General features: G+C 43.9%; 3 protein-coding genes across 3 annotated transcripts in view; 2 read left to right on the top strand and 1 right to left on the bottom strand.

Annotated features, from left to right (window-relative positions):
* Positions 1–5,675, bottom strand: part of T265_02830 (hypothetical protein) — a gene marked incomplete at both ends in the record, with an annotated part of 7,832 nt that extends 2,157 nt beyond the window's left edge. The window contains 3 exons of the mRNA XM_009167174.1: positions 24–318; positions 537–727; positions 5,592–5,675. Coding sequence (XP_009165438.1) covers positions 24–318; positions 537–727; positions 5,592–5,675 — 570 coding nt within the window. The remainder of the gene's footprint in view (positions 1–23; positions 319–536; positions 728–5,591) is intronic.
* Positions 1–11,917, top strand: part of T265_02829 (hypothetical protein) — a gene marked incomplete at both ends in the record, with an annotated part of 20,937 nt that extends 9,020 nt beyond the window's left edge. The window contains 3 exons of the mRNA XM_009167173.1: positions 1,642–1,807; positions 4,517–4,636; positions 11,338–11,917. Of these exons, the coding sequence (XP_009165437.1) occupies positions 1,642–1,807; positions 4,517–4,586 (236 nt within the window). The remainder of the gene's footprint in view (positions 1–1,641; positions 1,808–4,516; positions 4,637–11,337) is intronic.
* A 4,970-nt stretch (positions 11,918–16,887) lies between these two features.
* Positions 16,888–25,306, top strand: part of T265_02828 (hypothetical protein) — a gene marked incomplete at both ends in the record, with an annotated part of 29,984 nt that continues 21,565 nt past the window's right edge. The window contains one exon of the mRNA XM_009167172.1: positions 16,888–17,002. Within this exon, the coding sequence (XP_009165436.1) occupies positions 16,888–17,002 (115 nt within the window). The remainder of the gene's footprint in view (positions 17,003–25,306) is intronic.

Below are 25,306 nucleotides of genomic sequence, written 5' to 3'. Positions count from 1 at the left end.
ATCTCGTCCCAGTATGAGTTCACATCTGATGGTGGAGCATTTGGAAGAGACTCTAGAAGACGATTCTTGTAAGTTCGTCTGACATCCGGATCTGCCAGTCTTTCAGTTGCCATGCGATTTGTCCGAACCTGACGCGGTCCCGGGAAACGTAGGGTGAAGCGACTCCGGACGAGCGCGTGGTCAGATCCCACAAATGTGTTCCAAAACGACCGGCAGTCAGTTATGGATCCGCGCCATCGGTAACTGATGGCGATGTGGTCGATTTGAGTTTGTGGCCGGCCTGTTGTTGGAGGACACCAAGTGGCCAGACGACTTCGGCTGTTAAGTTAGTTCGTACTGCATAGAAGCAGCCTGCGATCAGCACACAGCTGAAGCAATCGTTCCCCATTGTCCGTACGTACCGAGTCCATCAATCAATCAATTCATCAATCAATCAGTCCATTTGTTTGCGCTAAATATTTCTGTCTGCGGACGATCCGATAAGTACCTAGTTGAGGGTGGGATGGCCCAAGTGGTTAGAGTGCGAATTCACTGACCGGAAGGTCCGTGGTTCGAACCTGACCTCTGCCTCTCGACTTCCCCTGTCTAGGCTTGGGCAACCTGGCAGTATCCCAGCCCTCGTGCCTCCTTCGTGTGGCATGGCAGCTAGGCACCGAAACGGTGCTACAGGTGAACGATCATAATCATCATCATCATCACCCGGTTGAGGCGCTACTGTTTCCTGCCACTTAATCTGTGTTACTTTCAAATAACACATTTGAGTTACTATGACCACTGATCTCATATAGTCCGTACATTACTGTCTTCATTCAAGTCCAGTTGAAGCGTAAAAATTGCATCAGATTTGAAGGTCGTCGAATGTTAAGAGCCATGAACCTCTATTTACCGTGTTCTCATGCTAAGAACAACAGGAATGAGTAGTTCCTACCCATTGACAGGATAGCCTTTCGACAAATACACTCATTTGCTAATCAGTGAGTTACACGGGAAACTCAACAGAATCTTTCGCTTATGATATTCTTCAACTGAATGTGCTGCACAAAGGCCACCTCAGGTTTCAGTTGGTACGGTATTCAAGATATCGCAGCATATTTTCATAACGGGAACCACTCACGAGGTTGCTGAGACCTCTTCGACAGCCCACGACCGGTTTCGCCCTTCTTGGCGCAGTCCCCGAATTTCCGTCAACCACATGTCCTGCTTGAACCTAAGTTAGACTTATTTCGGTAAATATACTCAGCCTTTCGCTCTCATACTCCGTTTGTGTTTTTACACTCCTCGGTGCCGAATGGCGAATGTTATTATTCATTCGTCTTTCGTTCTTGCTATCATTTTCGACGGGTACTCATAGTTGAATTCAAAGAAAGTCCGAGAGCGGCCAGGTTCCCAAATCCAGCAAGCAAAATGCTTTCGACTCACTATTTGCATCGCTAGTTTCAACCTGACGTCTTAGCCATTATGAATGATGTCGAACAGGTCAGTATGAGAAGAAACGATTTCATCGCGCAGCGGCGTCCTTGGTTTGGTTCATCACTTTCGTGCATCACTGTTAGTGACTGAGAAAATTCCAGGTGGCACCCATTGCTTGGTGATGATGAGAAATTGAACTTATTTGGGCCTTCTGTTATTTTTGCTGTACAGTCTTCCCAGTTTCCACTTTCAACGGACGTAAATCATTCGTAATTGGAAATGTAAGCTGGCTTGGTGGGAAGAACAACACACTTGGCATTATGTGTCTGGTGACCGGATTTCTCCACCTGCTATTGGGATTCGCATTCCTAGCTGTTTACCTTCACTCGAAAAGACGGTAAGTGCAACTGTGTTGGTGTATTGTTCTGTATTTAGTGTTTCTGACAGCTTGCGATCAAAATGTATGCAGTTATCTCTATTTAAACTATAGATCGGTGTTTTCCGTTCCCATATCCTTGTTCCGTTCAAACACAATGTACAGTTGTAACTTTTGTGACATAACATTGCCAGGGCTCACTTGGAAGGTACTCTACCACTACCTGACCTTTAGTTGTCAGCTTAGTCAGCTCATTCGTCAAGCCCTATATCAATGGCTGCACGAGCTTGCACTTCATCGAGTTGAACGTTACTTTTCCGCTGTTTAGTCCAAGCGTCGGACCCTCCTCACTGGCGGTGTTCCGAATGCAATCGGAACTCTTGTTTAATTTCCGGCAAGTTGTTTGTTTATCCCCGCTGAAACCTTTCGCATGTCGTTTCTCAGTGTTCAGCTCCTCCTGCCCAAACGCTATTCTCTCATGAGGTTCTTTTCATTTTCGTGCACACGTCTCTCTGTTTTGGTATCTACTCAGGCCATTAAGAATTCATATACCTTGGACGAGTGTGAGTAGTCTAGGCTTGCAATATCCTACTCCATATCCTACCCTCATTCTGGTTCATGTCTTTTGACCGTGTGAACTAACCACAACACGTACCATCTGGTTTTTTGAACATTTGTCATTTCACTTCCTTAGTCCTAACATCCTACGTTACTTACAACCTAAATGGCAGGGCAATAATGGCCATTCACATCTATGCCGCACAACACGGCAACTTTCTTTTCGAAAACTATGTTAGGAACCTTTGTATCGGATCCATGTTCACTTCTTAGTTCAATGATTCTTTTTAACCTCTTATAGTTTTTGACTTCGTTTCGTGTGCATCTCTTTTTCGCGTCCATCGACAGCAACCTATTGGAAATCGACTTAACATGAAGGGATAGAGATTCTTCTGCAGTGTCCATCGTCTGTTCCTCTACTCATGTTTGTGCTCCTAGTGGAACCTACATGCTTTGTCAGTAATCCTCAACTGCGTGACACAAGCCTCATCATAGTCATATCGCTGGTTGTAATGAAAATATCGGAAAAATACGAAGCCTCAGAACCTACGGTATAGGACCTGCTTCTTCAGTGTTCTGCTGGGGCATAATTTTGGTCAGGTAGGGGGAATATGTTATCTGACTACTAGCCTCAGAGCGCCTGCATGGTGGCTGTTTTATTAACAACGCAGACTAGCCGACGACCTCAATTTAGCTGTCAGGTTAACCCGGGCAAGAATTACTCCTGCTTTAGCGAATATACACTCATTTGCAAACTAATTTGTTTCTTTCGAGAGACTCACCTTGAACCCATCTGAATCTCTCGCTTATGATGTTCTCAGGCAACTGAATGTGCTGCACCAGGCCGCCTCATGTTTCAGTCGGTACGATATTTGAAATATCGCGATACATGTATATTTTTGTAATGTACTACTTATAAGGTTGCTGACAATGGATTTTCAGCAACCTTATGAGCAGTACATTACAAAGATACCCCTGCTTTACCATATTTTCGGGTTATCCAGCGAAACGCCAATGGAATGCAACGTCTCTATTCACTTTTACGGTGGCAAATCTCTATTGTTCCATCGGGAACGAGATCAAATAAAAAGTGTTTTTCGGCAATTTTGCAGGTTGCTGAATCCTAGTATGTCGTTCCCGGGTGGGTGTTTCAACATATGGGGCCACGTTCTTTGGATTTTATGCTGTGAACCTAGTCTCAGAGTGTATGTAACAAAAGTCTCATCAAATGGTTCACCTCATTCACCTCAAACAATCTTGTGTCTTCCACTGACGCGGAGAAGGAAACAGAAGAATTCTACAACTCCCTAGTGTAATCAAGAGACTCTGACACTAATTTGACCTATATATGTTTTGAGAGCTCTAAATCTAGAGAAGTTTTAAGGTTTTTTTCTGTTGAGTCACGAGGATTGTCATTTATGGAAATAAAGTCAATTGCTAGATGTACAGTAGGAGTGTTAGAAGGTGCACATCCACCATTTCATTCAGGAATACGAATATTTCGTTGCTGAATATTATCAACAAAAGCTTGGGTGATCTGACTGGGCGGTCCACTCTGCACTTTAATCAACTCAACATACACTTAGGGTTGGGTGGTGTGAGTGCTGTCGAGTTGTGGGAACACGAGAAAATGGTTGTATGCCTGAAATAGTTGTCATTAAAGTAAACTGAGATTACTGAAATAGTTCAGGGATAGTTTGTATGCCGTTTTCCTTCAAAAATTGTGTCCACCAACTACTTGAGCGATCTTTGCCTAGGGTTTATCCTTACGGGGACTTTCCCATTTAGTTCGATGGGATGAACCAAAGAACTGGAGGAACACAATGATGAGGGGCTGACCCTATCAGCCTATTATGCACAGTACGAGCTAGTAACCGACCGTGGCAACCGCCGGCTATTCACAGGTCAAGTTTTATTAGGACGTTTTTGCTTGTTACCACCTACCCCGCGGAACAGTCCATTATCACTCCAGTTTTGGAATCCGTCTTGTTCTGCTTCCAAGTTTTCTGGGCGGTGATTGAGTGCTTCGACCAACCGCTACCTTTTAAGCGTTGTGTTTAAACAAACTGGCCTGTGTGCATCCGTACTTCAGCTGCTTCTTTCACTTTTTCTATACCCAGGCTGTTGCATTCCTGATTATTCCTTGTCTTCCATCCTTCTGCTGAATTCCAGTGCCAACGGTCCATCTGTTATGATAGATCCGGGACAACCCCAAGAGCTGAACTGCCTTATATCCTCTTAGCACATTAACCTAGACGTGGAAGGCGCCAAGACTGCACCAACATCTATGCGGTACGCTTTGACTCAGACTAGTGTTGAATGACTGGTCATTCACCCCATCCCCTCGTGCTGTCATCTCTGTTCTCGTCAACTTTTGTGAACAACAGCATTGTGGCTAGCTTGGTTGTCATCATACTCATTACTTGACTGGTATGCAGCTTTGTTTTCCTCATGCTTGTTGTAGTCTCAGGGATACAAAGGAGTTGGGGTTCTGACATTTCTCATATATCCTTGTTCTGCATTCTGTGTTCTCTCTGTACTTCAATTTGTCTCATCTGCCGGTGAACTGAGTTTGCGCCGAGTAGCATGCTTTGTGCATTGCCGAATCTTCCTAGGACTTTGTTGATTATTGACAATCAGGTGGCGTGCATGTCGTTTCTATTTGAAGCAATACGGTTTGTTATCGTCGAGTGCTTTGGATGTTTTTTTATTTGTTACTTGTTCCGTGGACAACGTGTTGACTGTCTCCGGTCACCAGTAGTTTGACGGTCGTTAAGAAGATACCACCGGCTGTGTTGTGTATGTTTAGGACGATCTCATAGTTTCCACTGTCTACATTCATTGTCGATCGTCAGGGAGCCGCCGATAGTGTTTCTTTACCTTCATTGTCTTATACTTGATATAATGCTGGTATAGTGAGTTGAAAATGAATAGTCAGAAATGCATTCTTCACCTTGAAACACTATCCCCCTTAATGACGCCAATGAGCCCAAATATCCCCCTGACTATAAATTTAATCGGTTGTACCCGCTGCTAACCCCTATCTGCCTTTTGTGGAGTCCAGACGTTATCGGCCTTATGCGGTGTGGCTCAAAAAATGCATTTGTTGACGTTTCTGCGTGGTAATTGCTGAACGGGTTAAAGGCCTTGCGTAGTTGTGAACCATTAGTCGATCAATCAGTTCAATTTGTCAGCTATAAACCGTGTGACAAAGGCACACTGGTTCAGCTGCTACAGTGTCGATCACCCGAAACGGGAAAGTGAGATATACAACCAAGCCTTGGAGGCGAAGGCATTTTCTATGTATTCGGAAATTTGGGTAGCTATGCATTGAAGGTGACAGCTTTGATGCACGAGGGTCACTGACTACGCGATTGGGCCGTTTCCGCCAATGTCATTAACCACTGGTGATTTAAATCCCCGGGTCCCCATCCAGGGAGGAAGCATTTGCGCACCCGACAAAGTTCACTGGTTAGCGTTTTCATACTTCGTTGCAAGGTCGTATATTGTCCACCTCTCGGTCGCTTCCACTCAGCACAGGGCTGGGAAAAAAGAGCTTGTGAGCTAGATGGCATGCGGAGTACATGTCGCTACTATTAGTATCTAATTGATATCCTGAAATATATCCACGTGCATGTCGCATGAGCGGAAGGGTGCTCTGGGCGTGGACACTACGTTACGTGGTGCACGCAAGTCAGTGTAGCACAGAAACCAGTATTACTTTGAATAATGCCTGCATTCTTTGGATTGGAATGTGTGAAGGTCTGCACACCGATGCACTCACAACTCACTCACTCACCTCACTTGATGACGAAACGTTTGCAACCAAATTACCCAGCTCAGTGGACAGAACAAAGACCTATTAACTTGAGGTTGACGGGTTAGCTTCACCTTTGCCTCAAAATATTCGGTAGTGGGAGTCAAAAGTGATATGCCTGCACACTGGTGCGGGCTTCCCTGTCAGGTTAGAAACGGCATTTCTGAAAGTTTCTCGATTTGAAGAATCTTGTCTAATCTACTCATATCGAACCTCTTCAGTCCTGTTTTCGAACCGAGGACTATCTTTTTGCCTCCCAGTCGGTCCTTTTACCTACGGTAACGCCACTCTCTGAGGCATGATAATAGGGCTTCTACATTCATTAGCGCTGCCGGATTCTCACAACCTTGATAAAATTCTGTCTAGACAGCGACAGGTTATCGATTGGACAGTGCGACAACAATGTTGGTTGCTTGGCCAATCAAATAACTTAGCTGGTTACCGAATACCTGCCAGCCTGAGCGACGTCCAACCGGTTTATAGTATGCTTAAGGTTGGTTCTTCTTGGCGGCAACTATTTTTTGTACATCCTTTTTGCTGCCCTTTGAAGCGTTAAGATAGGTAACCAGTTCAGAGTGAAAAACGCTAACAGAATGCATTTTTGATGGGTGTCGCAGATCGAAAGAGCAACGTCATGTGATGATAAAACCATCATTTTACTCTTTTCATCCAGTGCAATTCAGGCAGCTTGTTCCCATTGCAGAAGAACGCTGGATGAGGAACCTTTCGGAAAGCATCAAGTCATACTGTTGGAGTGGTTTTCTGCGAACCTTAAAGGTTTACTGTGATTTTCCCAAACTCCACCAATGTTTGTTGTTCGAAACTCAAAACTCGAAATAGATCCTCTATTGAGATACAAAGAGTACAGCGATATGACCAGATTGGTCGTTCTATTCGGAATAATATGAAGGCATACTGGCTAACAACAAATTTGTCTAAATATTGAATTCTGTAAATGCCTGGCGAGGTCCAAATACATTCAAGAGTTGTCTGCTTTATTCGGTTTGAAACTGATAGTCATATGTTCATTGTTCAAGGGCATTGTGTGTGAGAATACAGTGGTTGATTAGAGCGACCAAATCAACCAATCTCGAGCTCACTTACCGTTACGTCTCATGGTTTGCCACAATACACGTAACTTCAGTGACAGTTTCTGTGGCATTTTCTAATTAGTCGACGACTTTTCTGTGAACAAATAAGGCAAAATTTTTATCTTCCAACATCTTGTTGCCGTACGAAATGGTACTATTTTCGTGTTTCGAAAACGGAGTGGTTCCTGTTGATGAGTAGTGGAGTAAAAGAACAGTGATGCCTGTGGGACGCGGAAAAAGTGACCCCCTTGGGATTGAAGTCCCTATTCATGGAGGACAGTTTAAGGGGACCATTGTATTAGTCGAACTTCGTGCTGGACCAAGCCGGGAATTTAGAATTTCAGTGGATTCGTGTAATGTATGGATGACCGATTAGGTTAACTGAAATTAGTTATGTATCGAAGTCTGTGTGATAAGCACACAATTTCTTACCTGTTCAAGAGCTTCTCAATCCCCTATAAATAAAAACTGATTGGGGAGCTTAGGTGATTATTTCTCTTATGGGGTGAATGATGCAGATGCCCTTACAAACTTGCTGGTTTGCCAGCAGATCAATCATCACGTCTTCGATTCTGCAGAAGATATTCTAAAGTTGCATATCAAGTAGATTGGTGATGACCATGGGATTCACAGTCTGCTCCAGCTTTTAGAGCACACTTGAACCATTTGGAAGGACTCAAGTGTATAATATAAATTAAGCTTTTCTAACGAATTCTATACAAAGTTATAATGATGAATGACTGTTTCTCACCCATCTTGGAGATGAAAGGCAGAGGATTGACGCAACTGTCAAAGACTGTCCTGCTCGTTCCGTGACCCTCCTCTCTGTCAGCACTTTCGATATCCGTCGTTTGTTAGCCTGTGCAAACTAAATGGGTCGGTTGATGTTATCGCATCATGTCATGGCATGTTTTCACCAATCGAATCATTAGCCTCATTTCTGGTCAGGCGATCGACCCACAGTCACTCGTTTAACTGCTCCTATTTTTTACATTTAGTTTTCCCCAGGACATATGGTGCGAGTTGGCGGCGCGTATGACCACGATGACTCTCGACTGTGACCCACCAGATATGACTGCGAACCCGTAACCATCGAGCAACAGTAACTCAAACGGGTGCTCTTGCAGTCTGCATTCTAAGTAAACTACCGCAGGTGGCTTACATGGAATTGTGAGAATTTGCGGAATTGCTGTCATAAACGCCTCAGGTGCCCAATAGGTTTTGATATTCATGCGTATGAACGTTTTGCTACGTTACTCAGTGTCGCGACTCCTGATTCTGGGATACAGGTGAAATTCGTTAGAGTTTTCAACAGTGATTCTTGCCAGTGAAGCTTATCTATGCTGAAAAGCCGCGAACCACTATACAGCTATTTCACCCTTTTTGGAATCATCATCTCATGAACCCACAGTTTTTTGTCCCGTGGTTGAATACTTGAGCGTTTGGCTACGAGTGGCTGATCAGCACTGTGATTAGTTCTCACCACCAATCAATAAAGAGTTTACATCTTTTTACAGCTGCTGATGAAGTACTACTAAAGTTCAGGTCGTTTTGACATCAACCTCGTTTATCGTCACTTGGAGAGCGAGCGATGATGCAGTAAGAGTGAATCATGTTTGAACAGCCTGACTGTTCATTTAGATTGTCGTCAATATTATAAGCAGCAGTTCTGTTCTTGAATATAGATAACTCGTTTCAGTATAACTATGCTAGTTCAACAGAAATTTATTGTGAAAGTTACAGTGTGTGAGGGAAGAGGCTAAGTGCTATCCCATCGTGTGCATTCAAGAGTGAGGACACCTCTGACACTCAGTTAATCCGAATAGAAGCTCGAAAGTGGTGCATCAGCTGCATTTTGTGTCGTCTCTAGCAATACTAGACTTTTTCTAATCTTTGGACGATCCCATCACATGCACGAAAGGTCATCAGTTTACATCTCTCGTGAACTTTCGTCGTTAACGAGTAAGGCTATTTTGAAGGCAGGTTGACTCACTCTTTGTCACCGTGTAACGTCGTGGCACGTACTTGGAGAATCTGGTACTTAGACCTCTACAGTCAGGTTATATGGCGAAGTCTTCTGGACAGTCTGCACCCCCTTCATAAAAGGCTTTTGATTCGTTTTATCACTGGTTTCTCCTGAATCCGACGTCCAGAGAGAAGCTATCGCATAATGAAACCGACCTTCGGCATCATGCTTTCAGTTTTGATATATGGTTGCAATCCATATGTGAGAATAAGCCCCTCTTCGCATTTGGTGAGAAGTTTTTTTCCAATGTTCCCGTGGTAACGCGACCGTATATTTTGGTTTTGTCAGTATAGCATTGGTTTTGGACGCATTTTCCACGTAAGATAGGGTCCTACCTGAGGTTACTTTTTGCTGATATACATATGTGCGTAGCAGTTGTCGGATAACTGGCGTTCCGGATTTCCGGTGTTGGTGCAGTGTGCTCAAGTTTGTTGCGTGCAGTTCTGTCCGTATCGATCAGATACAGGTTGATGTTAAGTGTGTTGTTTATATGAGTGCGCTGCTTAGGAGGTTCAAACCCGAACACTCAATACCGTATTGTGTTGATAGGACTGAAATCTCACAGGGTGCACAACGAAAGGGTGCGCTTTCTCACTTTTACCGAATTGCCGATGAACGTCTGGACCACGTGATCAAAATAATAAACCCAATGCATTTTTCTATTGTTACTGTGTGTTCTAAGAGAAATGATGGCTTAATGGTTAGAGCGCGAATTTACTGACCAGAAGGTTCTTGGTTCGAACCCGACCTCTGCCTCTCTACTTCCCCTGTCTAGGCTCGGCCAATCTGGCAGAATCTCAGCCCCCGTACTTACTTCTGGTTGCATTGCAGTTAGGCGCTGAAAGCGTGCTACATCTGAACTGTGGGTTCCCGTTACATGAGCATTATTGAGTTGGCAATGTATCAAAATATTCGTAGCTCAGTTGGGTCTATTGGCCGTTGATCTGTTCATCGATCGCCTGCAAATGTTTCTTCGTCCTGCGAGCAAACATCTTCACTGTATCACTGGGTGAAATTACGTGATTATGAATAATGGCATTATTATCATAAATGATGGCATTATACAATGCTGAAACTCTAATTTCTTTATTTAACTCGGTTGTAAGATACGTTTTACCACAACCCATCCCGAGTGACAAGAGGTACGGGTAGTGAGTGTCGATGAAATCGCTGGTCTGATAACGTGACGGCAGCGGCGCTCGTGTATCCTTTACATGCACCTGACTTTCTCCACGGACATTTTTCCTACCGGTTGTTTACACACGTTGGGACTAGTTTGCACTCTGTTTAGCATTCGCCTCTCTGGCCGTACTAACCGGAAGCGCAAACACCTAAATGGATCGATTGCTCATTCTCAGTGACACCATAGCACGTTTTTTCAATCTACGAATGCACCTTTAAGGAGACACCGATCTTCGTGTTTGTATTATATTTTTCCGGGTACAGCGCTGTTAAACCAACGGCGTCAGTCGCTATATTTCTACGGTTATATATCTCACTTTAAAGTTTTCACAAAATTCTTGGATATTTTCGTCTCTCCGGCTGCTCTCGGTTGACGCGGCTCACATAGGTTTCCAGCTTCTACTCTTCAGCGGGTCTGAGTTAATGGAATGGTTATAGTTCTAGGCCTTTTAAGCGTCAGTTAATTCCGATCCTCTCGTCTTGTACACTAAACGGATGCCTTTCGACCTACTGGAGATGAATTCGATCCCCCTTTTCCACTTGTGTGGCTTATTTCTTTCTTGCTCTGGGTGCTCACTTCCCATCTTGGGTAGCTCAGGTGTTTGTCCTTGCGCAGGACATTTTCCTACCGCTGAAGAATTTTACCCTTATCTGGTGCAAAGCCACTAATATACTATCTGTTCTGTGGAACATGTTTTTTGCAACACTGGTCCTATCTTTGTTTCACTAACTCTAAATCTTTTGGTTTGTTTAGCCATACGGTGCTACTTTGTTTACGCTTTTACCTAACGTCTTTCATGAGTGTGGCTCATTTGTTTTCATTTGGGCTATAAACCGTACTGTACCCACAATTACTCCACTCTCTATTGGGTTTCAGGGAACAGCGTCCAGCTCCAACCGGAGATGATTAAGCAGTCGGCCAAACTGTCCATATTATTCGGTGTAAAACCGAGTCGTTTTCTCCTGTCACATTCATTCAAACTTGGCTTCTCAGTTTTTGCATTCAGTTCTCTGTTTGTCAATGAACTTGGTCTCTAATGCACGTTTCATCTGCACAAGCACACGTCAGATAAGCTGACGCACTTTTCCCATTCCTGGGCTATCGAGCTTACGACTGAGGCCTGTATAGCATACCTGTGTTACTTTCTTTTGCATATACTGTTGTGATCTTTCAAATCCCCTGCCCTGTTCACCTCTTTGTTTTATACGACACGTAGCGACTGACATCTTGCAACCTTCATGTACTCTCTTGAAATCGCTCGTTGGACTTGTTGAAAACGGTTGTGTGTTGCAACCCGATATATATGCGTAAATAAAAGTAATCTATAATTGATGATCGCGTTTATTCTGTAACGATGTAGCTGTGGAAAATACAGCTACAATCGGGGCCTAATCGCTGGTCTTAGAGTGCCTTCCCTGTACTTTGCTGCACCACTTTTTGGCTCTTCATGCGTTCGTACCGACATAGAGTTGCCACCCAAACTTGATGGTTTGGTTTACAGTGATCCTACGGCTCATGCTAACTTGAACACTTTCCCCTAACTTCACTCGTACCAGAAATGTCGGAGGAAAGCAGCTTATTCTCACACTTCGTGTAGTCGTATTACGATGTGGCCTGGAGGTAATGAGTTTGAAGTAAAATTTTTTCCCAGAGCGAGCAGCATATTCTTATATGTGAGACTGCAGCTTGACTAAGAGACCCCGTTAGGTGAATAAACTATTCTTCACGACCGGGCCAGTTCTGTTTGGCTTTTGAATGCGCTTGGTGAACCAATCACACCGCTCAAGGCGCTGTTGGAGTAGAGATAACACTCACCTCGCATGTCAAAAGTCTTGAAGTTAAAATCCTGCACGAACAGGTCTACTCACTGCTGGTGAGGTGTAATGGGGGTGCGGCTGACTACATATTTTTTGTTTATAGGGGGCAAACCACACTCGTACCAGAAAGGAGAGAACTATTCAAACGAGAGTGATCTGGGACACAACCTCATGGTACTGTGCTGCTGCTTTCCGTTATGAAAGGTGAGTTTCAAAAGATCAATTCCAGATGCGCACCACAACCGACCAAATCTGCTGTTATGTAATCTAATGCGGTTAAAAATACCTAAATCTTATCAAGAACACGATACTGCTTCAATCGTGCCAGTTGCGTCCAGAAACAGTGGTATTCAGGGATGTTCTCCTTTCACCCTGTGCTTTCAAAGTTCGAGGTGCCCATAGGGGGAAGATCTTCAGGAAACTCTTCTCCGCATTATGTCGTGGATCAGACAGTCAGGGTCTTCCATCGTGTCCGTGGTAGAAAAGCTCAACAACCTCGTGGAAGGTTAGTTGGATGGCCGATGCTAGCGAGTAGTGCGCCAGCTTGTACGCTAATCATCAACATTTGGTCGGCACGAATTTATGGCCACAACATCCGTTCTCACCACCCACAGCCCCAGATAGACCGTGTGGTGATAATTTATCTTAGTTGTTCCATTCATGAATGCATGGTACCAAGGAGCAAGTATGTATATACTACTTGAGTGAACATCAGCAAATCTAGAGGGCTAATCATCCAATAACAAGAGGTCGCCTTAGTTTAGCACAGCATATACACACAAAACGGCTCGCTGAATTAACTCCTGGGGCCGACTGGTTAGTCTGGGTAAGCTAAGAGTTCAGCAACTCGAAACAGGTTGACACCCTGTTTGGTTTCAATGTGTTGGTACTTTTGGCAATATACAGCATGTATCTCCTGGCGCCTCCGGACTAGTTCCAATCAGTACACGGGAGAGACTCCTGTGAGGATTGCGTGTGAGGACTGTAGAAAGTGCTACAAATCGAAAGCTAGCTTCGTAGCCCACCGTCGACTTCACGTACACGTTAATTTTGGCATGAACGTATTCTCCAAATCGGTTCGCACCGATTTTTACCTCCTTTTCCGACTAAGATTGGCCTTGGTCAAGACCCCCGGCACGCACACCCCGCCCAGCACATTAAAGGTAAGCTTGGCCGAGTGAAGAATTCCGGTGTCCGCTGGTCCCAACAGTAGTTACGAGCATTCTTCCGCCTGGCTAACAATCTATATCCGTTTTGTGACATGCAAATAGCGCTGCTCATGAAGCTGGAGCAGTATTTTCCTGGTCTATCGATTGTCAGCATCAGGTCACGTGCGCTTAACTGACAAGCACAGCTAGACGAAGTATCATCTAGTGGCCCTGACCAAACTCTCGGCCAAATAATTGCCTATTTGTCAGAATCTGAAGACTGAGCATCTGGCTCAAACAAGCCGTGGCTTACGCGTGTCATTCCTGGAATCCAATTCTGACGGTTCATCCACTCCTGTTGACCTTCTGGCATTTGACCGATGGTTACAGTCTGGTATCATTACTTCGGACAAAGTCCTGTCACTTCTGGACCTCCTCACTTCCAAGACATTTCCACACAAGTGGAATCCTGTCTGTCGATGCCATCGTCAGCTAGCGTGTCGTGTGCCGGCCAACCGAAGTCAGATCCACCGAGCCAACTACTCCGCCGTCCGGAATCTATACCACCAGAGATACAGTGTTTGCTGTGCTCGATGGGTCGTGGAAGGATCTATGCAAAGGTAATTGATCTAAATGTAGACGCCGAGAAGGCTGAAAACAAAACAAATACCGAAATGCCCGCAAAAAATTGGACGATTACATCAGACAATATTTTTGTGGCTCACTAAGCCTACGGAAGGACATCCCGACCAGCTACATCCACGCTGGTGAACAGCATGGGGGGACTTGGTATCCCAAGCAGAATTCCATCACCACAATAGAGCGGAGAGCGCGGAGTTCCGCTACTATACACTACGGCTACTGATTCCACATTTGACAAATATTTGGATCTCAGTTTTCGTATTCTACTCCAAGGCGCACACGTAAACACCAAGGAAGAGCTGGTGGCTGCTTTAGGTGATAGGCTAGGCAACAACGGTGACGGTCGCTGTTTATGAGAATTCGTCGCTTTTTCGAGATGATGGATTGTGTTTCCAGAACGTGTGCTTCCTGGGATTTTTATCCACGGTACTCAGCTCCGGTACCACCTTAGGACGAGAGTTGGCAGTATCCAGCGTGGTCATGGTGGGCAAACTATCTTCTGTCGTGGAAACCATGGTCAACCAGGGAGTTTGGTGTAATTTCTGCCGTTTTTTGGGTCACGCATAATGCCAGATGTGCTTGTCATAATCTGGTTGCAATGTAACTCGTGAAACGTCTCCGTCACCTGGGATGCGCCGTTTCGAGTAGTTATGAGCACCCAAGCAGACGTCTTTCAACATGCTTGACCTAATCGCTGTTAGGGGGCGCCGAACAACTGTGATAGACGTAAATATAGCATCGGATGGGCGCAGAGTGACTGCTTGGAATGGGAAGAAACATAATTGTGGTTCTGATGATTGTCCCCTCGCCATCATCTTAGCCCTAAGTGAAATCGATTGTGATGTTAACTTTTTGGTCCACCAACCGATGATCGAGGAGTCTGCTTTCCTCAATCCACCAAGGGTATTATCGGACTGGGGTTTCCCAAGTTCAGTCAATGGCTTGTGTTTACTCACAGTTCGGGGCTGTCTACGTACTTACGAAACTTTTATGCTTGGTAAATGGCGTTGACTTCATTCTGGCCACACTTGACCCTGTATGATAGATACCTTTTCCGAGTCTTGACTGTGCTAGCTCCTACTGCGCCTTGAAGAGCATTTGGCATTGCTTAACCATTCTTCGGATCCTGGTCTTTACACGCGTGTTTCCATGCCAAACATTCTTATGTATGCCGGAAGTCATCTTTTCCGACTAAAACAACTGGTGAAACACCCTCAAGTGGAATATTCCCCTCGTTTTACGTAATTCTCTCCTGTACACTATTCAACACCTATAACTCAGATTAGCTACTATATTTGTGGCCATTATCTTAAAAAATAAACGGTAATAGAAACACCAGTTCACACCATCATCATGACTTCGATTAGCCATGAAACGTAGGAAGTAAAACCCAGAGCACACTTCAGCGAACAACTTCACGACCTGTTCTATTCTATATCAGTGATAAATTGTGGCAAGGATGAATCATATGCAGCTGACTTGCAAAGTTGCATGTACTTTAGAGTACCAGACCTATCGGACTTTTCAAAATAATAGTTCGTTTAACATAGTACCGCCCATTTTGCTCATTTATCTATCGAACTGTGTAGCCTGCTAAGTATGGAAGCTGTTGAATTACCTGTTTAATCGCTTTGTAATAGCTTTGTGACCAGCTTAGTATCGATGACGAAGGAACTGGGTAAAAGAGCCACTGACGTGTTGGGAACATGAAGAAATAAAGGGATCTTCCTTGCACGTGAATTCCAGGGCTGGTTCTCCGTAGCCCAATTTATCGGTAACATCTCTCCAAAAACAACCACCCAGTAGGGCTGGTTCCATTCTGCATTCAAGCGGTCTTTCGAAGTAGAAAAAAATATCGCAAGCATGGCATTATATTCTTGTGATAACTTAGATTTTAGTATACGAGCGCTTATGAAAGAAAGGCTTGAAGCCGATTATCTTGAAAAGCCAATGCTTGGGATGGCAGGTTATCCACCAACTGATTTTTAGAGGGTAATGTTTTATTGATATCGCATCTCAGTTTGGATTACTCGTTGCAGTTCGATCAGTTCTCCCTCATCTCTGCACACAAAGATCAGGAAGGACACGAGTTCGACTGGAGCGGCGTCTGCATATTGGCTCAAGCAAGAACAAAAAACGAACGCGAATTTATGGAAGCATGGTACTCCACCGAAGAGGCGATCAACAAACACATTGAAATTGATCCCATTTACCAGCCACTAAGAGCGAGAGAACTCCAGAACCACCGAACTTAAAGCTGCAAAATCAACCAGACGAGGAAATCATAAGAGAAGGAGGAAAACATCATTCAAACGGACACATCAATTGGATTGGAGGAAGCGCCCAATCAAAGCACCAAATCAACCGACGGACGAAGGGACGCTGACCGCTACGGTGGAGGAAATAGGGCGGCACAAGCAACCAATCAAACTCAAGAACGTCAGACCACAACGCAATACAACCCGAGGCCGGAGAGAACGAACTACTAAAAATAGAAGGTGTGAGGATAACCAATCGACACAAAGGAACGCAGACCACAACGCAACAAAGATCAAAAATGGACCAATAGATTCACTAAATTTGTTACACTTTAAGTAGCCAATCACGTCAGAAGAAAACAGATAGCCCCCGAATGCTATATAAGCGCACGCAGGCAAGGAAGAAGTACCCACTCAACTGCGCACTGATGATGTCTCCTCGTATGGTGACGAAACGTTTGCAAGCCAATTGCCAAGCTCGGCGAACAGATCAACAGCCACCTGATCAACAACCAATAAACTCACCCGAGCTACCAATATTTCAACAAATTACCAGGTAGCATGACTGAAATCATAGGACGTTTGTTTGAATTCACGCCTTATGGGGTACGTTTCTTTGTGGCCTGGAATGTAAATGGGGCTGCTTTGTACAACGAAAAATCACACAATAAACCTGGTTAGCATCGTCCATTTGGACCTGAAGTGCATGAAGTAGTCATGGGGTGGTCTGTTTGTCACGTTAATATTGTACCTGTTTCGACATTTTTGGTTGGAAGTCAAGAGCATGTTATCCTATGGTTACATATTGCACTGGATACTCAGAGGGTGAGCACTGAGAGGCCTAAAAATGGGTAACACACTTCAAGAACCCGTCTGCCGCGACTGATGATGTATACAGAACTTGCTGAACGTAAAAAAATGATATAGGCGTTCGCGATTCACACTGTACTACGACCCTTCAAGTGCATCATTTACGCTGTATATACCATTTGAAGGAAAAATAACGGTGATAGTCATTGATTGTTTTATTCCAACGTGGCTTCCAGTTCCAAATCATTGCGTGTTAGAGTGTCTCCCAGCCTTCAAGCTTCGTATGGACAAGAACATTAAGGAAATTTGGAGCTTTCCACATTTTACTGTCTGATTAGGACGAGAAAAGGCGTCTTCCTGGTGTATATCGTTAAGCTGCAGCGCCCTTTCGCCGCCTAACTGCCATGCCACCAGGTTGTTTAAACCTAAACAGGGGAAATTGAGAGGTAGAGGTCGGGTTCGAACCATGGACTTCATGGTCAGTAAGCTCATGCTCTAATTACGATGTAGCGTTTCTCATAAGTTGAACATTGGACAGTCCATTACCGCTTTGGCACTTATCGTGGCACTCCAGGTAGGCCCAGGCTCCGAATTCTTACTAATCTCATTCGTAATTGAACAATAAATCGCACCCAAGTGTCAGAATACACCCATTTAACAGTTAAGTTGGTATGAACAGAAAACTCGACTGAATTTCAACTGCATCTCTCGTTTAGTATATTCTTCAAACGCAACATAAGATTGACGGAACTTCGGGCACTATGTCTATCTGGTGAGTTCCGAAAAGGTGGAAATCGGTAGTGGGCTGTCAATGAGTTTTCCTAAACCTAATGAGTAATGTAGTGTTGTGTCAGGAAAGCACACATATATCAAATACTTTCTGGAACTTAAAGTGATCTTTATATGACATATTCAGTTGGATAACGTCATGGAGGAGTTTCAATATGAATTAAGTTTAATTTCCCATCAACATTAATTTGGTTTGCGAATGGGCTCAGGCACTGTTCGTGGGCGGTGGCGATGAACGATTGAAATATCGCCGAGAACCCAAAGAAGCTAACAATAAAAAAAATCGTTGAGGGAACAAAGCTGATATTGATGCTTCAGGTAAATAAGATATAATCAAATACGGAAAACACATACAAACGGTAGCATTCTCAACAGCGGTGGTGTTCTCTGAAATAACCTACACTCAACACTGTACTTTGATTGAGTCTCTGGACACTTGCGCACAGTTGCTACGCCAAAAAAGGTGTGTCAGAGGTAACAACCACCAGATAATTGAGTAGAGGTCTCATAGGAAGAGTGAGAATTGAGAATTGTTGCTAAAACTAAATACTCCAGCACATTTAGAATCAAATGTAAGAGAAAAACCATGAAACTGTTCTAAAGGATCTCACTCATTAGGGCACTGTTTCAGTGAGGACGCCTCCAAGCCAGTAGGAAGCCAGTTGTTCTGCTACTCTGATGACAATCATAGCAGCCAAGATTTACCAAATAAAATATTATGCAAACTCACTACCGGACTTATTGTCCAGGTCTGGTAATTTAATCAGCGTTGATGCAGTTTGACAGCTCATGGTATTTCAATTCTAGGTGAACAAGCTACTGGTTTGGGGGCACTGGGTTGGAAACCTGTGGGCAGCAAGTTAAATCAATTCACCAGGAGTTTCATATGCACACAGGTGAATATTAGCGATAAGAAACGAGGAATTTACGTTGACTGAATTGAACACGAGAACCCAAATGGTTTGTATTGAGCCAGACGCATTTGGAGTTCAGTGAAGTTTGACTGCCCGAATTCCTGGAAACTTATTCCTCGTTAAATGAGTTTGTATCGTCACAGCGGAAACCTACCCATTTCTGATCACACATTGGTCACACCTTCAAATATCAACCTGGCAACTCCATAAGAGTTCTACGCCACAGCACTAACTCGTCAGTGGTACTGACTGCTCCTTTGAAGACCTCACCCATTGTGAGTCCACCGAAGACCGACAGATGAACCTTAGCTGGATAGTCTGACTGAGAAGTGACAGTATTCCTGCCACTTCGACCAGTTACATGCCGTATCCCGCGGGGTTCCAAAGATGTGCAAACAGAGTTACGTGGAGGCAACCACGAACGCGCAAATATCCTGCTACACTCGATTAGACGTTGGGCACCGAAGTTTGGCGTTGCTGCGTCATGGCCTGCTTTCTGAGGCTTTCCGCAAGCGAGAGTTCAAAGAAAGGATAGTCTTTTCTGTTGCGATTGGTAGACGGACATACGTAGTTCGAAAAACGTAGGTATAAGTCTGATTAAACCTACCCAATACTCTACCCATTCGGTTTCATCACCACGTACCCGCTTAAATGACACCGAACAAGACTGTAGAGGGATTCAGTCCTCGGAATGTTCTTCTAAAACTGGTCATTGCACGCAGACAAAACCATGTGAGGCGGTGCTGTTCGTCACAAAGCGAAGCGCGTAGTCGTCTCATCAAAATTAGCCTCTGAGATTAAGTGGCTTATTTTATTATTATTATTATTATTATTATTATTATTATTATTATTATTATTATTATCATTGCTTATCGACCCGGAACCAGCCCAAGCAATCCCTAGGTTTCGTTGAAGCAAACCTCGCTGGGGCCTTCACAATGGAAGTTGAAACCATATAGTGAAATACGCAAGGTTTGTATATCTAGTTTTTGTACAGCTTAACAGAAAACAGCAGCTGCTTACAGTTGTGGCCCACTCAACTTTTGTGGTAGATCAAAATGAATGGAGCGATTCACAAACCAACCGAAGAGGGGAACTTGTTATTTGCTCCGGTCAATGGTCAAATTTTCTACCCAGAAGCAAAATGCAACTAATCGTGTTTGATCTGCCTGATGAGTGGCCAAATTTATAGTGGTTATATTTTCGAGACAGCCGTTTACATTAAGAATACTTGTCATATCGATGTCAATACTGGTAAGAATCTGTCCCATAGTGGAAAATCTTCGGAGTATGAGTGAAATTAAATTACTCGGATTAATATTGTCAACCCTGAGGGAGTTTCAAATCATCTATCGTGTTGAATAGATAATCCTATTCCATGCAAAGAGCGAGGGGCAATATAAGTTTCTCAGCTGGTGCTGAGTGAGCCTATCAGGATTTTCACGGATATCCTGGTGTGTGCTGTGACAGACACCCTAGCTGACCTATCCAACAAAATTGGAATACAACTAATAAGTTCCCCACAGTGCTGTGACTAACTGGTCTGTTTAGGAACCACAGAATTATTCGGTTGGATGACCCTCTTTTATGGCTCAATCTGAATTCGCAGGGTGCAATATTTTCCAGGCGTTTCAGCATGAGCATCCCACACTGATTCAATTGATCGACGGTTTGAACTGGATCCAATCTACGACGTACCGTGAAAAAGACTTACGAAAGCCAGAATAATCAAGTAGGGTTCAATACTCTGTCAAAGGAAAAGCAACAGAAGTCCTCTGGAGCCAAGTTAACGAAGACCACCGCGTTAAACACGGAGAGCTTAAGACCAGAATTCACCCTGATACTGACCAAGAGATCGCCTAATTCCAAGTGGAATGAGTCTTTAAAAACATCTAACCGAATGTGAACGAAGGTAATTTCAGGTTAGCAGTACCTTTATAAACAGATGCACAGCCAGCAAAACACCGCACTTCAACTGGCGGGCCACACTGGTTCGATCCGAAACAACGCACTGACCATGTTAAATGGAGTGATGCTCCAACGTCTGAAATCTAAATGTCCAGCTGAGCAACCGAAACAGCTACCAATTATGCACATCGTTAGAGCGAGAAAAGTGTGTGCTTAACACTGCGCGTTCTCTGATGGACCTCGCAGACAGTAACTTAGTTTTTCATGAAGAAATGCGATGCACTTTTGAAAGGATGCAGAAAATGGTCGCACTACATGTTTTGAAGTTGTTATGAGGATTTGAGGCGTTGCCAATGAGAATAAGTTAAACGATTTTTTTGCGAAAGGCCTGGTGCCATCTTGTCTTACCACATTCCGTATAATTTCCTGGCGCAGTCGAAGGCCGTGGTAGCTGGTTACACTTTCCCTTAGGGGTCACACTAAGGCCAGATGGATAGTCACCTCTACTCCTTCAACAACCTCACTAAACTTGTCTGTAATTATAAAAACTCTGATAGTTTTCACTATTTCATCGAGCCCTTGAGTGCAGGGCAATTCCACTCGACCACAGCGCCTATAAGTTATTAGGATATTTGGCTGGATGGCCAGTTTGTAGTACTGACCAAACTTGTGGTGACAACTGATACGGCAGAGCAATGTCATACGGATGCAGGCGAAGTAAGCGAGGAGTGCTTGTGACTAGTCGAAAAATCCAAGGTGGACAGCAGGTCTTTGATCACATAGATTCCGCCGACCAGAAACCAGGAAAGACGTCCTGAGATTTGTAGATCTATGACACAGTATTCTAAGCGGTATATACATGAAAGGAGTATGTACGATTCATTGGTAAGCCCACAAGCATCGTCAATTTTGTACACTTTCCCAGAGGACGGAGGAAAGAAGATGTAGTTTTTTCTACACCACTCCGCTGGAATTCTGACTGCGCTACGGAAGATCGCATTTAGACTATAGCTTGACAAAAACCACAGTTGAGATGGTTGAATTTAGCATACAGGCAACCCGGCTTTGTGGCAACTTAAAGGTGCTCTTGTTCAGAAGAGCAGCTGCACTTCCGTGGAACAATCACGTATATTTCTGAGCTCATATCTACGAACTTATGCTCAGTTAAATTCTTTGTTTATAACAGTGGTTGAACGCCCAAATGCACCTTTTCGTGAACGGTGCTGACAATAGTAGCACTCAAGACTTTACGCTTAGCATGAAGCTAGGATCAGATTTCAGGATGTTTTGATGCATAACGACATACTTCACTCGATTCCACAGAGAACGGGTAAAATGCACGTGCATGTGTCTAGCGATTGACCGACAAACAAAAGATCGTTTGAGCCACTAATTACCTATTTCCTTTGCCCGGTAGTTAAAATTTTGCACCTTACTTCGCGCTTGACACTTCACACACAGTTGAAACGCTTTGCTAAATCTAGCATAAGGTTCCCAAAGCTGGAACAGCATTCACTGACTTTTGGACAGTCCAGGTTCAAGATACAAGTCATATACAAATTCATACCTGCCAGCAATCCGTAATTCAGCCTGTGGGTGATAAGAGAGAATCTGAGGAAATTAGCACCGCTGAATATTTTGTGCCCGACCATCAAGCGGAAGGCTTTTTGAGTACAGATAGATGGATGCCGAATAGTCTATTCTATGTACCAAACCTGGATCACTTTTGGTGTTTGGGCTTTTGAAATGCATTCAGGGACATTCATGTATCTGCTTTGCATGCATTCAGTTTCAATGTATGGTCAAAATTAAGACGAATTAAGACCACGCCATAGATCAACGACGGAAGCCTGTTTTCATTCGTATCTTTGTGAATGTGCCGAGTTTGACCAATGGAATTCGAATAGAAATAAAAATGATGCTCGTTTAGCTGCCACAATTTTTCGCTGCATAGCTGCTGTGCTACCTCAAGGAAGCAAGAGGGTTAAGATGCTTCCGAGTTGTCTAAATCTATACTGGAATAGTCGAGATGCCGAGGTTGATGTCAAAGGGTAAACCTTCCGGTGAGTAACTAGGCGTCTCTGACACCGAATCATGGCAAACTTGTGAGCCCTGAATGCCCATAAGTTGAGGAAGGCGGGTTATCACTTGTGGGAAGAAACAATAGGCACCCAGTGCAAATTCAGCTCAGATGAGTTTAATGCGATTCGTGACTCAGCAGTCACCTGATGGTGTAATCTGGATGTCTCTTGCTGTGATCTCAGTCTGACTCGAACAGCTAATAATGAAGAAACAACCGATTCAAATTTTTAGCCCATTTTGTTCCCCTCTGAGCAGTTAGCACAGAGTGGTCGTAGAGTGGCGAGTATGGAAATAAATACCGACTGCCTAGTCAACACACCTCACTGAACGCGCAATATTGACAGCCAAAACCAGAAGGTGGAGCCATCACAAGGATCGCTGTCTGTTTATTTATTTTGGAACTAAGCCGTCCGGGAATGTGTGGTTAATTGTTCCGGTTTACCCTTAGATGTCTTTTCATCCTTCTTAGTGTGTACTTAGACACTTACGCGAAGATATCTAATCAGTGGCAGTTGCTCAATAGAATCCCAAGCATTTGGATATGTTGCGGTACTATGATGTACCTGTACTATAATGTCGCCTGCAGTTCGCCTGTGGTTTCGCTGCGTTTCAGCTCACATTAATAACCATTGGTTATCGTCTGTGATTCTCTTGTATACTGAACAAGCCGCATCAATTCAGTCCAAGATTTGTGCTGACCATGTCTGCCGGACTAATCAAGGAACAACCATTGGCTGCGAGTGATTTATCACACACATGGGTCATATGCCTCAGTAAAGGAACTAAAATAGGTTTTGCTGGCAGCAAACCATTTGATGAATGTTGTTGATGATGTGTTCTAGGACGCAATCGAATAAAATGTATTCGAGTGACCGAATAAACTTCAAAAGTAGCACCAAGCCGCGGATTTTTTAGCTGACCACTAAAAATCAGCGGGGAATACCTTAAATTTCGCCCTAATTGGAAACACGTCTTGGTAGTAATTATGCGTGAAATAGGTCAGCGTAAAAATAGTCTTAGTGAGGGGGTATTTATTTACGGTTCTTACATTAGGGCTTTTCGGTTCAGGAAAACTACTGTCTGAACAATCATTAGGTCTTAGTGAGGATTGTTTAAGTGAATGGAAACCGGCTGGGGATGTTTAAAAGCATTATTTCCGAATACATAGGTGGGATTAGCAGAAAATATGGTCACCGTACAAAAACGTTTTTATGGTCACTGTTAGTGACGACATTATTATTATTAACATTACTAATACTGTTATTATAATCAGGTATGACCTCTAAGGTACATATCCTACTTGGGACCTTATTAGGACTCATCTTGGGGGTACACAGTTTATCACTGCATGTGGTCTTTGATACTGACAGAGTTCACTCGTAATTCATTTGTTTGCAGTCTAAACTTATTGGTGATTCTCACGAAATTTCCGAGAACTTCGACCAAACAAAAGGTTAAGAACCGGAATTCTGCCATGATGAAGGTATATATTCGTAGAAGAAAGATGTCTACTGACATCTGATTCAACTATTCCGCTTTTCTTGTGCTTTGCTTTCCAGCCATTTGGTTGACCGGTAAAAACTCATTCATTTTCAGTAGTTTTTTCGATTCGACTGGTCCGTTTGCCGTTTCTGCTCCGTTATGGCTCTTGACCGGTTCAACGATTTGCCTGTTAGGTTTGACTCAATCTCCTTTTGATATATTGTAGGATATTATGTCTTCGGTTATTGTTGTGATTTCAGCCCAGAGTTTTCGTGGTGGCTTCTGTCGAATTTTCCTTTCGCTTCTTGTACAGCTTTTGGCTCGAGTGCTCCAAAGTTCTTTGTTTCTTCACAACTTGGTACATCTTGTGGATATCAGTGCGTCTACTGACGCTTTCTCTCCTCTCTAAATCTGCCTTCATTCTTTGCTCCTGCACGGGATAGTATATAGAAATTTTCCCTGTCGTATCTACGTTCTTCCTGAGTTTTGTGTGCAGAGACAATTGAGAATCGGTTGTGTCGCTTGCTGCAAAATGATGTTCATGCAGTCTGGTGGGTAGCTGCCATCCAGTCTAAGTAGCCGCTGAATAGACAGGGTATCACGATGGGGTTGAGTTGCGCTTCAAACTGCTTTTGTCGCCGCTACAATAGTTCTCGGAGCTGTGCCAATTCGATTGACATCGTGGGTTCCTGTTCGCCAATCGTAGTGAAGGTATTTTCCTCAGCTTATTTCTCGGTCTGAGCCTCCCAAGCTAGTGCCTACGTCAAAACAACCACCAAAGGTGCACAAGGTATATTAATGCCAAAAACGAAATCAAGAACAGTTGTACAGCGCTTCATATATATAGCGTAAGCTCTTATAACTTTCTGGAATTTCTGACGCGTTCTGGATGCGCCATTGGCAACCGGCATTTGGCCAATACTGGGTCATGATTGGCTGTTGGGTCCAGATTGTTGACCAATCAGATCTCGTCTTGATGCCGGACCGGCAAGCGT

The sequence above is a fragment of the Opisthorchis viverrini genome (genome assembly GCF_000715545.1).
Source record: "Opisthorchis viverrini unplaced genomic scaffold opera_v5_37, whole genome shotgun sequence".
Classification (NCBI taxonomy): Eukaryota; Metazoa; Platyhelminthes; class Trematoda; order Opisthorchiida; family Opisthorchiidae; genus Opisthorchis; species Opisthorchis viverrini.
Note: the sequence above shows the minus strand (reverse complement) of the source record. Positions and strands in the feature narration are given on the sequence as shown.